This window comes from Podarcis melisellensis (assembly GCF_964234715.1).
Source record: "Podarcis melisellensis genome assembly, chromosome: 9".
NCBI classification, from domain to species: domain Eukaryota; kingdom Metazoa; phylum Chordata; class Lepidosauria; order Squamata; family Lacertidae; genus Podarcis; species Podarcis melisellensis.
Genome location: NC_138541.1, coordinates 7,263,631 through 7,276,829, shown reverse-complemented (window position 1 = coordinate 7,276,829; position 13,199 = coordinate 7,263,631). Strand labels below are relative to the sequence as shown.

The window sequence follows — 13,199 nt, the reverse complement described above, 5'->3', positions numbered from 1 at the left end:
GGAAGAAGCATACTTTAAATGCTGTGTGTGTGCGCGCAGCCTTAGTGACCAACCAAAAAACAAAATGTGGAACCAGATTCTGCTTTTTAAGAAATCTTCAGCGATTCAAATAATCAGCAAGTGGTTTTTTGGTTGGCAAGCAAGGGGATTAGCACAACAGACACAATCAAATATCTTGCCTGGCATTAACCCTTCGTCTTGATATTATATCTCTCCTAATTTTCTCTTCTGGAAGCAGTAGGCAGAACTAACGATGGAAAAACTCATCAACAGAGCTGCATTTTCATACTTCTGGATAGTGTCTGCCTCTGGATTCTGGCCTAGAATAACACAGTTTCTTATCTCAGCTGTTGCAGGCTACTTAGCAAAAGGTAAACCATTAATCCAAGAGTGGAAATACCCCGAGGGTTCAACAAGCCTCACTTTTCAAGCATCTCCGTCTGCCGGGGTCACTTGTCAACTTAATCGGCAGTCTCCTTGCATAAGTTAAGGTCACCTGGGACAGCATCTTCGCTTTATCATGAAACAATTACCCTGGTAGAATTGCCCTGATTCAGTAACGAGCGTCTTCCGCTGCAATTAGATTTGCAGAGACGACTCAGCAACGTGCAACAGTTCTCCAAGACAAATTAACAGACTGGAAACCATGACTAATGGACAACTTCGTGGAGTGTGGCACACACTGTGTGTCCTCAGTGGTTTAAAAAATTTTCATTTTCTGCCTGCTCACAGCTGGAGTGCATTCCGAAGAAACACAGTGAAGGGCAGAATCAGGGCATCTCATTTCAACTGTCGATCTTCTACCTCTAGGTAAGAAAAACCACACATACTTCACTGTGTAGGACATGTGCACATGTGTCAGGATGCTGTCAGCGACTCCTGGTTGGTTGCCCAGGAAAGTATAAAGACAAATAAAAGTTTCTTACAGGCCTTTTTCATTTCAGACTTTACAGAGAGAAGCCATAGAACCCACACTCTTGGATAATGGTGTTGTCCTGAGTGAAACTCCACACCCACCCATACACCGGTTTCTCCCTCTTCCTCATTCATCATCACCATCACCTCCTCTATGGGTGCTGCTACATGCCCTCTGTCTTTGAGCTCTTTGCTCTCCTACTTTCAAGGCCCGCCGGATTCTGGGAGATGGAGGGTCTGGAATACTTTCTAGTGACAACGTGTCAGCCAGCTGCTGCTCCGACTCTGCCTGCTCCTCCTCTCCCTAATTTCCCAACTTTCCCCCTATGAGCTGTGACCTCTCACAAACCACTGTTGTAAATCTATCCTATCTTCCTCTTCCTCCTCCCTGGAAGGGTCAGGATGGGGAGGTGGTCTCCACCATTCCTCCTCCTCAGCCCAGCCTCTGGCATCCCCCCCTTCCAAAGTCATCTGCCTCTGACAATTTTGCAAGTGTTGGAGGCAGTATGCCCTGGGGATCATGACTGGGGAGAGAGATATTGTGCTTTCTTCCTGTTTGTGGGCTTCCCTACAGGCATCTGATTGGCTGCTATAAGAACAGGACTAGATGGAGCTTTTGACTCACCCGGGTAGCAGGGTTTTTCTTCTGATCTTATATATGCAACATGTAATGGGAACCTGTGATCAACTGCAACCTTCCAGCAGTATAAAGGATGTGAAGTAGTGACACACTATCACTGTAAAGCTCTCCCCCTACCACACCCCATTTGCCCCGAAAACAAATAAAACATTGAAATGTGCCAAATATAGCCCAAGAAGCCCAAATCTAGGATGGTCACGATAGAGAGCAAACATATGACAGCTCTGTGACTTTTTGCTCCATAAGATCTAGAATCTTGCTGTAAGGCTATAGGAAATCTTGGCCCTCTGAACAGTTGCACTTCAGGGAAGCGAGATTCTTTCGTTCCTGGTGTAAACCTTCATCATGGGGGAATCAAGCATCGCATAAGCTCTATGAAACTTTTCTTTTCCAATAAACTTCTCGAGTCAACTGAACTCATAAATAATTTCAGATGCTAGGGGACCCAAACTGATACTCCGCTGTCTGCAGTCACGTTCAGACTTTTCAGCTTGCGAGAGAGCACATGTTCCCTGAGGAATCTGAAGCTGTGTTAATGTGTTGCACAGATTTTACACTCACCCTTGCACTCTGGCCGGCGATAAGCTGATCGTCTTCAGTCTGAACACTCGTCCGGCTGCGAACATCGTAATCTTCCTGCTCGAAGTCAGAATCATCCTCTAGCTCTTCGGGAGTCTGGATTTAAAAACAGAGCAAGAAAGAGACGAGAAGAGGTGGCAGGCTTACAAAGGATACCAACAAACCCCAACCAACGAAAACGCTATTTCATCAACTACCTGCCCAAAGAACACTGTCCTCCCCTTATTTTAAATTAACTTGTCTGCAAAGGCAGGCAGAACCCCAAATTGAATTGTCAAAGAAAGAAAGAAAGAAAGAAAGAAAGAAAGAAAGAAAGAAAGAAAGAAAGAAAGAAAGAAAGAAAGAAAGAAAGAAAGAAAGAAAATGAAGCTGTTCCAACCCTGTTCTTTTACAACTGGCATTCCTCGTCACCTTGCTGTGATTTTCTCTTAACGGGGTGAACATACATTTTGCAAACTAACACCCACTGGACCTGTGTCCCATCGCCCCCCCCCCCCGGAACATAATATTTCAAAATAATTGTTTTTGGTCTCTGGAAAAGGAAGACCCAATAATATTATCACACCAAACTGATTGCAAAAATCTTTCAAGAGATTAGGGAGGCACCTTGAGCTAGGAACTTGAAAAGAAAAGAGAAATTTAAACTGGACACATTCTGAAGTGTAATTTGTTCATTTATTTTACTAGGCAGATCAAGAGCTGTTCGACAGTGGAACAGACTCCCCCGGGAGATTGAGGACTTCATTGGAGGTTTTTAAGCAGAGGTTGAACTAGATGTCCCTTCCAACTCTGCAATTCTATTATTCTATGGTGATGCAAGGGACTTTGCAGCAGGAGGTGGCAGACAAGATGTGCAACACCCCCAGGTCAGTACAGGTGAAGGAAATGGGAATCCTCCTTGGATTATTTATTTATTTATTCATTCTTCCCTTGCCCTTCTGGCTGGGTTTCACCAGCCACTCTGGGCAGCTTTCAACAAAAGATTAAAATACATGAAAACACCAGTCATTAAAAACTTCCCTAAACAGGGCTGCTTTCAGATGTCTTCTAAAAGTCAGATGATAGTTGTTTATTTCCTTGACATCTGATGGGAGGGCATTTCACAGGGTGGGCGCCACCACCGAGAAGACCCTCTGCCTGGTTCCCTGTAACCTCACTTCTTGCAGTGAGGGAACTGCCAGAAGGCCCTCGGAGCTAGACCTCAGTGTCCAGGTTGAACGATGTCAAGTCGGTGTTCTTGTCAAGTTTTCCCTCCTCCACACATCCTAGAACATTTTTAGGGTTTCAGGGCTGCAGATGTCCTCTGCCTTGAAAAGGGCCCCGGCAAGATGGAATAAGGCAATGGCATTTCCTTCATGGTGCATGAGGTGTGTGTATACTGTGTCAAGGCATGTCAAGCCACAGGATATAAGGCCAAAAATAAAAGCCAGAAAGCTCTCTCAATTGCTAAGATAGCTTTATGCTGTTTTCAAAGTGCACGAGAGGACAAACACCCCTTTCCCCCAATGCAAGACTGTGCTCTGCTATTCTTGCCGTTCTCCCTTTAACTCCCACATGAAATCAGCAGGAGTTCTGCACACATAAGAAGAAAACAGTCAAGGTAACCTTATCCTAGCAAGAAGGGGAGAGGAGAGTCATTCTCTCTTATCTGAAACATACTCATTGATCCCTCCCCCTATGGAGGCAGGCTGCGCCCCAGTACCTGAGGGGGTCCAACAGTGACTGCTGGAGACCAAAGGCCTGCATGATTCAAACAAGCAGTGAACCCCTGACACTGCTGCAATGCTCCTGCACTTTTCCATGGTTGTCTTCTGCAGGCACAAGCAACATTGATTGCCTGTAGTACAGGGACATCCAGAGAGAAGCCTCTGTTTGTCACCCCTGTTGCAACCAAACAACAATTAACAATGACAGGCACCCTCCCTCAGGCCTCTGCCAAATTCATAGGATTCTGTCTTGTTGGAAATTCATGGGATGAACTTGTGTTGTGTAGTGACTAAGGGACTAAGGGACCCCCACAGCCAGCAAGATTGAATATACTGCCCACCAGCTGGTGAGAGAAGGATCCAGCCCTGATGGGGTCTGCTTTCCCAACATGTTCAGCATGAGAAACATGCTGGTGAAGCAGATTCCTGAAACCCACAGGAGTGCACCTGGCTGGTGAGCAGAAGGTTTGATCCTGCTCACTTTTACTGTGTGCGTGTGTGTTCTTCTGCTTGGGACAACTGTGCATAGCTAAGTCTCCTTTTTCCCACCTGTTGCCCCATCCCGACAGCCCCTGATGACTCTGGGAGGCCCAACCTGGCTTGCAGTTATCCAGGGCTGTCTCCACCCAAGTCAGCCAGAGCCTAGATCTGCCTGAATCACTTTGGGGTTCAGCCAAATCTGCTGGATAAGCCTAATACACACCCTGTTTCAGTGATGACTTCAACAAAAAATGTTCTCCCATTCAGAGCGAGGGAAGGAAGGGTTGCCCTCACTCTGATGGGGCTACCTTTTGTCTTGTAGCCAAATCTGATACTCAGAAGGACCACGAACAGGAATGAAACAAGAAATATTGGGGTGATTGTGTAATTTTTTTTTTGCAGGAGGGGATAAACTTTCTTTTTTGCACCCTGATAATGCCAGTGTGAATATGGATAGGCTCTCTTGCTACAGTCATCTGGTGCAATCCTGCAACAGTACGCCTTAACAGACTCCTATGTTCTCCTTATGGCACATTTTCATTGGCATTCTGTGGATTCATTTATGGGGGGGGGGGGTTGAATATCAAAAAATGATCCTCCGCTGAAATACCATGTTGATTTGAGTATTTAATTTGCACCAACCATTTCTGCAGAGTTTACTAAGATGGAGAGCATTTCATAATGGATAGATGTGGAATGTTAACTAGCAACAGAGCATCTGGTCATTAGCAATGATATTTATATTAGGAGGCAAGTCTGACATGAAAGCTACTGTAAGGATTAGGCCTTTCCCTGGCCTATTAAGGACTTAATCTTTTTATACATCTGGCTGATCTTTTTGTACTTCCTACTTTCCTTTTCACAGGCATCAACAAGTTCTTGGTTCAGCCTATAAGTAAAACACAATTTGCCTACTGAAAGCTACTACAAGAGTTGCTTTCTTCAAAACTGTTGCTTGCCTGGGTTCAGGCCTATTTGGACTGGGAAAGCCTGGCCTGATGCTGCTTTGAGATGAATGCCATAATTCACTCCTGGCTGCAGAAGCCACCTGAGACTCCAGAGACAAGTTGGAAGCCAGGAGCACTCCCAGACGACAAACCTGTTCCTTCAGGGGAAGTGTAACCCCTCTGAGAACAGGTTGTACACCTAATTCCTAGACCTGCAGAGAACTAACCCATAGCATCTCTGTCTTATCAGGATTCAGCTCAGTTTTCTCCCCCAGATCTAACCCATAATTCCTTCCACTTGCATATCGTCTTCTGATTGAGATGGAATGGAGATACTGAAGTGGTTGTCATTAGCATAGTGATGGTAGTGTTCTCCAAATCCTTGAGCAACAGCTCCCAATGGTCCCATATAATGTTGAATAGTTTAGGAGACAGAATGGACAGTTGTGGGACCCCACAACTAAAAAAATGAAGGGGCAAGCGCCTGTATCCTAGCATTGCTTACTGATAGTGCTCCTGCAGACAGGAAGAGAACCACTGTAATACTGTACCCCCAACTCCCATCTCAATAAGTAGTTCCTAGTAGGAGACTATGGTTGACAGACATTGAGAGGTCCAGGAGAACCAACAGGGTCGGACTCCCGCTGTCTCTCTCCCAATAAAGGACATCCATCAAGGCAGCCAAGACTGTTTTGGTGCAAAATCCAGTCCTGTAACTAGACTAGAATGGACTTCGATAGTCTGCTTCCTCCAAGCTTACCTGCAGCTCGCTCGCTCCATTCTCTTAATCACCTTGGAATGGAATATGAGAGACTGGACAAGAGTTTTCTAAAACCTCTGGATCGAGGGAGGGCTTCTTCAAGAGGAATCACACCATCGCCTCTTACATGGTGGTGGGCATAACTCCATCCCCTATTGGGGCATTAACCACCTCCTGGCCCCACCCAGTCAGTCATCTCCTAATAGATTTTTTCAGCTGGGATGGGCAGGGATCAAGTGGGCATGTTGTCACCCACACTACTGCCAGCATCCCATCTGCAGCCTTGGGCTGCAGCATCTGAAGCTACAGTGTGATCTTTGATGGTGCTCTAGTGGAACTATAAGTGAACCAGTTGTGGTCTCATTAGGAATGAAGGAAGCATTTAGGAGAGACCAATTTACATGAGCAGCATCATGTGATATCAAAAAAGCAACGTGAGGCTGATGCTAGAGTAGCTCTTTCTGCATGTTCTTGGTTCTCCCACATGATTCGTCCATTCTGGCTTTACTGGAGTGGGAAGCAGTAGAGAAGGGCCATAGCTCAGTAGAAGCGCCTCTGCCTTCCATGCAGAAGCTCTCAAGTTCAACCTCCAGCATCTTCATGTAAGGCTGTGAGATACCCCTTCCTGGAACCCCAGGGAGCCACTGCCAATCTGTGCATAGAATACTGAGCTGGAAGGAGCAGAGATCAGACTCAGCAGAAAGCAGCCTGTTCCAGTGGACTAAGGTGAAAAGTCTCCAGCTATCTTCACTGCATGCTATAAAAAAAAACTGCAGGATTCTGCTCAAGAAAGGAAGCATGATGAAGGGTGTGCTGAAACACACACACATCGTTCGGAGTCCATGTCACTGTTCAAATGGATTGCGCTCCCTGAGTTTCAGTGATCAAATCTAAGGAACAGAAAAGCATTGCCAGGGGACAGCAGGAGAGTCATCCAGCACAATCGCTTGACTTTCGGACAATTGAAAAATGAGACAAAGGAGTGGAGAAAATTCTCTCGCTCTCTCTGTGCGTGTGTGTAGTCTTGAGCTTTTTCCCCAGTGGGTTTCATTATAACAACATCCAGGGGAAACACCACGATTTAGTATGTACCAGGATGCCTATGGAGTGATGGAAGAAGCCTTGCAGTTAGCCTATTACTTTCCATTTCAAATTCAACAGCTGAAATCTACCAACTAAATGTGTGACATTGGAAGTATTCCACCCTGCAATGTTCAGTAGGGAATGGATTCCCAAGCCCCATAAGAGAATATTATTATTTCTTTACTCTTCCGATTCTCTTCCACAGATCACTGAAATGTAGCAAAATGGAGGCAAGGCTCTCCCCCCCCCCCATTTATTAAAGTTGCAGGGAGGGAGAACCCTTCATGTAGTTTTTTTAAAAGAGGCTTTATTTCCTACGTGCCATGAGACAAATATCTCAGATAATTTTCTTTGTTCCGTGATGTGTACCCTGAACAATTACAGTGGGACAATGAATGCCTCTGACAGACAGCCTGATGAGATTACAAATCATTTCAATGTGCAGGTTTTCAGAAAAAGTCTAAAGAGGCACAACGAGAGGGAAACATGAGACTTACAGTGCCTGAACGAATAGCTCAGAATATATCTATGTTCCTATCTAAGAATTTGAGTCTATTTAAGTACCGTATCTATATGTATGTAAAGAGCTGCCCAAAACATTTTGGCACTTGAGGCGAATTGCAAAATGGTGCTCTCCCCACCTGGGAAGAAGGGGCGAGTGAAGATCTTCATCAGGAACAAAGGGGGAATAAAGATCTAGATTGGAAACAAGGGTGGGAGAAGACCAGCAGTGCCACTATTAGCCAAGAGGCCACTGTACCAGTAGCAGGCAGCCAGGGGCTGCCAAGGAGGCGAGTCACAAAGAGTGAGCCACAGCTGTTGGTGCCACTGCAGCAGCAGCGGGCGATGCGATTCATTCATCTGCTGCCCTTGTGGAGCCTGCTGCCCGAAGCGGTCACCTCATCTTCCTCATGTATTCCTGTGTCTTTATCTATATCTATGTCTCTATATAAGGGACACGGGTGGCACTGTGGGTTAAACCACAGAGCCTAGGACTTGCCGATCAGAAGGTCAGCAGTTCGAATCCCTGCGATGGGGTGAGCTCCCGTTGCTCAGTCCCTGCTCCTGCTAGCCTAGCAGTTTGAAAGCATGTCAAAGTACAAGTAGATAAATAGGTACCGCTCCGGCGGGAAGGTAAACGGAGTTTCCATGCGCTGCTCTGGTTCGCCAGAAGCGGCTTAGTCATGCTGGTCACATGACCTGGAAGCTGTACGCCGGCTCCCTCGGCCAATAAAGCAAGATGAGCGCCGCAACCCCAGTCGGCCACGACTGGACCTAATGGTCAGGGGTCCCTTTACCTTTACCTTTATGTCTCTATATCTTTATATTAGATCTGAGCACCAGTTTAGTGACTCCAAATTGTGTATGCCCCATTCTCTGAAACGTTGGACCATGAGATTTAGAAGTATAAGAGGCACACACAACCATATTACCTGTGAGGGATAGTCAACACAGGGCCATCCAGAGGTTGTTGGACTGTAACTCCCATTAGCTCCAGGCAGCCTGGCCAGTGGTCAGGAATGATGGAAGTTGTTAAGTCTGACAACGTCTGGAGAGCAGCAGGTTGTCTCCCCCTGCTCTGAGCTCATAGTCGGGGTCTCAAAGCACCGGAAGGGTGAAAATGGGGCTCCTGACATTGTGACATCAGGGGATTGACAGCAACCCTACCCACCTTCAAATGTGACCTGCAGGGATAAGGATCCCACCCACTGGGCTCAGTTCCCCACTACTGCTCTAAGATGACACAACTTGCTTTGGCTTCGAAGGAGCATTCAGGATTTTTATCAAGCTGGTAAGGCCAACATTAGAAAGCCACATGCAAAATCCTTCCCTCACTTATTACGCTGTTTATCGTTTATTAAGGAGAGGGGAAAGGAATGCCTGATAAAATCAAATCAACTGGTTAGTCAACGTTGAAATGACAGTTTCCTTACTTGAATAGGCGCTGAAAACCATCCCTGTGGAGGTTCAGTGGAGCAGCAAGTTAATTTATTTATTCATTTAGATATTAAGAACACCTATCTCATACCCTGAGCTGCATACGTACATCAAACAGACACAATTGGTTCTAATCTTCATTACACAATTGAACTATAGTAAAACCAGATACTGAAATGTGCAATTTCTACGCCAAAGAAGGGTGTGTGCATAAAGGGGGGGGGGTGTTGCACATGTTTGGCTTTCAAATGCTGATCAGTATTTAGACTAGACTGGCTCTCCTCTGATTCTATGATATGCTTTTAGCTTTTTGCATTTTATTTGTGTTGTTTTAATTTGTGTAATCCACCTTGAGTCCCAGTCAGGGGGAAAGGCAGGATATAAATGAACAAGCAAGCAAGCAAGCAAGCAAATAAATAATAAATCTGATCATGGCTAAACTGTAGATTCACCATTTCCAGACCTCCCTTAAATCTCTCTCCTCTTATCTACTTTTTTGGTATAATTTTGTCCACGGGTAAATAAGAGGATCCCAATCATGACCAACATTTAGAATGGGCCTGATGTGTTTGAGCAAATCTGATAAAATACAATTGCATGGCTGTGAGTATCATTTGTAAGACAATATGGTTAGAAAGAACCCAGAAAGCTGTCCAGCTACATTCACCCAGGAAGAATCTTTCATTGCCAGCTCCCATAACTCAGCACAGGCCTGGACTTTAAAGCTGTGTGTCTAAGCCTTATTGTTTTTGTCCTGTTGTTTTCCCCAGGAAAACCTACCATTCACCGTTGAATCAGAGCAAATGGCAATTAGGTTTACCATGGATTACTGTTTGCTCCAATTCAATGATAAAACACGGGCTTTCCCAGGGAAAGCTCTGGGACAAAAAAATACCCCAATGCTTGGACATGTAGCTTTAAAGTAAAGACCTAGGTCTGGAAAGCACAGTGCAAAGGGAAGTCTGGATGAGCCTAATAGTCCACAAAAGAGAGCATCTCATCATGAGGCTCCTGGTTTAAGATATTCCCTCTCATCTCGATCTTCCTCACAGGGTTGTTGTAAGACAAAACACAGCTGTGATGGAAGAAGAAACACAAATGCAATAATCAAACAAATTAAACCTTTTTCTTTCTTTCTTTCTTTAGTGAGAGAGATTTCACACACAAACTTAATCTGCCATCTCTGCTCCACGTTTATTCTGGCGCCCAACGAACCTCGCGGATGACAGCACCATGCGAATGCCAAATTGTTCTCATATCCCTTCTGCCTGCCATGATACGTCCCCTCTAGGTCCAAGCCACTTCATTTCCCCCGGTGCTTTACGTACCCTTATCATCAGAACAGCTTTCCTTATGTCGCGAACTCCATCATAAACCAAGCGGGAGGCGTCTATGAACTCGTTCTCTTCAAACGGCTGTGGGACGTTCGCACTCAGGGCTTCAATGGCGACTTCAACTTGTTCGGCAAAACGTGGCATAACTAGATTAAACCAAATGAAAAGCTGTGAGAACACAGGCTGCCTTTCATGTATTCCGCACTCCCTCCCTTCCTTGCCCTTGGGCTTCAGTACTTTCCAGCAGGCCCGGAATTAGCGGCTGCCGCAGAAATCAGGAAACAGGGAACTTTGCCGAAGAGTTTCACACCAACAGGGGAGAGGTGTGTGGTTCTCTGAGGGGAATGAAACAACCTCTTGTTCTATCAACACAGAGTCTACGTGACAAAGAACTTGCAAACTTATGATGGCGTGGCTTCAAGTCAGGGAAAAAAAATGATCCCAAATAGCTACAACTCCTATGTCAAGTGAGACTGTTCTCTCAGCCTCACTACTCCAATCTGTAATATGGGGGTGCTAATCCTGTCAAGGGTGTTGACATAATGTATGCAAAGTGTTTTGAGAACCTTAAAATGACATAGAGATGCCAAGTAAGTAGAAGGGCTTGACTCAGGGAGACAATGAAGTGTAGTGGTTAGAGTGTCAGACTAGGACCTGGCAGACCAAGGTTCAAATCTCTACTCGGTCCTGAAGTTCCCTGGGTGACCTTGGGTCAGTTACTGCCTCTCAGCCTAAACTACCTCACAGGGCTGTTGTGGCGAGTGGCTGTTTTAGTTTAGATTGGATCAGTACAGCCTGTAGTTCATAATTTTATTATCTAAAATTAAATAAGTTAAGTTAAAAGGTACGTAATGTGGTGGTGGATAATAGTAATACTAATATTGCTACCTCTGCTACAGTTTTCTGTTTGTCAACGTCCATGCCATGTAAAAAAAGAAAAGCAATTTACTGTACACTGTCACAAACCATGCCAAGCGAAAACTGCAGGTAGGCAGGCCGGAGGCTGTTTTTATTGAACTGAACAATAGTCATCTTGGCTACTCCATATCATGTCTGTAAAATGACAATTTGAACTTACAGAACACAGTTGTCTTAATTTGTGAAAAAATGAGCCAAGAAACCCACTGCCCACTGTCATTTTAACTAACAAACCACAGCGTAGCTCGCCATGAACAAGGACGACGGTTGTTCCTTACAACAATGAACCCTGATGCACGAGAAGTACATGGAAGACCCACCAGTTTCTTATTTCCAGCAGTGTGTAGAGCATGAAAGATGCTAATGGTTATCCGTGAGCAGTTCCCAATATTAATGGTTGGGGCATGCATACATAGTTTATGAATATATGAATAATGGTCACATTCAATATTTATTTCAGCAATATATACCCTTGCTCTGGCTTTTTCATAGCTGGAAAACACACACACACAAATCTTAGAAGACTTCTCTGCTGACTTGCACAGAAATGCTAATAGCAATGAACAATCGTGTGAAAATGGGGATCGTAAGGACAGGAACTTGTTTGCACACAGGGCTGATGTCCAGCATTAGTATACTCTGTGTGGGGGAACCAGTGCAGTCCAGTGTTGTCTACACTGACTGTGCAGAGACTCTCTGGGGCTCCAGGCAGATCCTCTCCCATTGGGGACTGAACCTGAATCTGAATCCATTGGGGATTGAACCTGAATCTTTCTGCATGCAAAACAGATGCTCTACCACGGAACCACGTCCCTTCTTTTTCTGAGATGCACCCAGGTTCCCTCTACATTCTCCCGTTTCTTAATTCATCCAACTTCTTTTGCCCACTTCCCCTTCCCCCCGGAAACTTAAGTTGTGCAGGATGCAATAAAAGGGGATTTTAAAAATCCCGAAAACCGTGATGAGAATGATGCTGGTATAAAGACTTTACAGGCCGAGCTGGCAGCTGAGAGGCCTACATAATGAACCTCTTTTACCTCCCCTGATATGCTCTTTAATAAATGCTTTTCAAAAGTCGCATTATCTTAATGATCAGGTTATGGTGCTAACATATTTAGAAGTGACGATAATGTGTATTCAATTATTGTTTTTTGGAGTGAAAAAATACCCCCGAAGCACACTTTGCATTCTTTAAAAGACAATACGGTTGTTTGGGGGCAGGGTGCTGTTCCTTTATGTTTGGAAGAACGAAGTGGCAGCAACTTTGATCCCCCTCCTTTCACATTACTGAGCTCTTTGCATGATTTGAGACACTTGCTTTGTGCACAGTTTGGCAGGAGCAGCTCTTACATTAAATGTTATGCTCCGAACATGACTCACTGGAGTAAAGCCTGCTACAGGACTTAATCTATCCAAAATGAAATTAATTTTGCCAGCCTTCCTCTCTCTGCTGACATACTTTATAATGCCTCAGTGGGCACATCTTTCCCGGCGCTGCCTTCTTAGTCTGTGTGCTCAGCGTGTTGACACCTGCCATTTTGGAAAGGGGCTACCTAAAAGAGCGGTGGGGAGAGGTCGGCACACTTTTACAAATTCCTGAACTTACCTGCAGCTGGCAGAGTTTTAATAGAATCAAGGAAATGTAGAGGTGGAATAAACCCCAAGGGTCATCTACGATACGATACGATACGATAATCTTTATTGTCATTGTCCCATACAGAACAAAGAACTTGAAAAAAACCCAACTACATAAGACATTCAAAACCAACACGCCTGCTATCCCAGCTATTCCAACCTGGTTAGCCCCCTAAAAACTCTGATAGCCCATTTTTAAAATACAATATACTCCCATAGAGACTCCTTACACTGCATTTAAAACCAAAATCGCATTTGGATAGA

The 13,199-nt window shown here is 45.0% G+C and overlaps 1 protein-coding gene across 3 annotated transcripts in view; it reads right to left on the bottom strand.

Moving 5' to 3' along the window:
* CTNNA2 (catenin alpha 2) overlaps window positions 1-13,199 on the bottom strand; it is a 399,473-nt gene that overhangs the window by 46,478 nt on the left and 339,796 nt on the right. For all 3 annotated transcript variants that reach the window (XM_081924921.1, XM_081924922.1, XM_081924923.1), the window contains 2 exons: window positions 10,377-10,528; window positions 2,117-2,230 (listed from right to left, as the gene is read on the bottom strand). In XM_081924921.1, coding sequence (XP_081781047.1) covers window positions 2,117-2,230; window positions 10,377-10,528 — 266 coding nt within the window. The remainder of the gene's footprint in view (window positions 1-2,116; window positions 2,231-10,376; window positions 10,529-13,199) is intronic.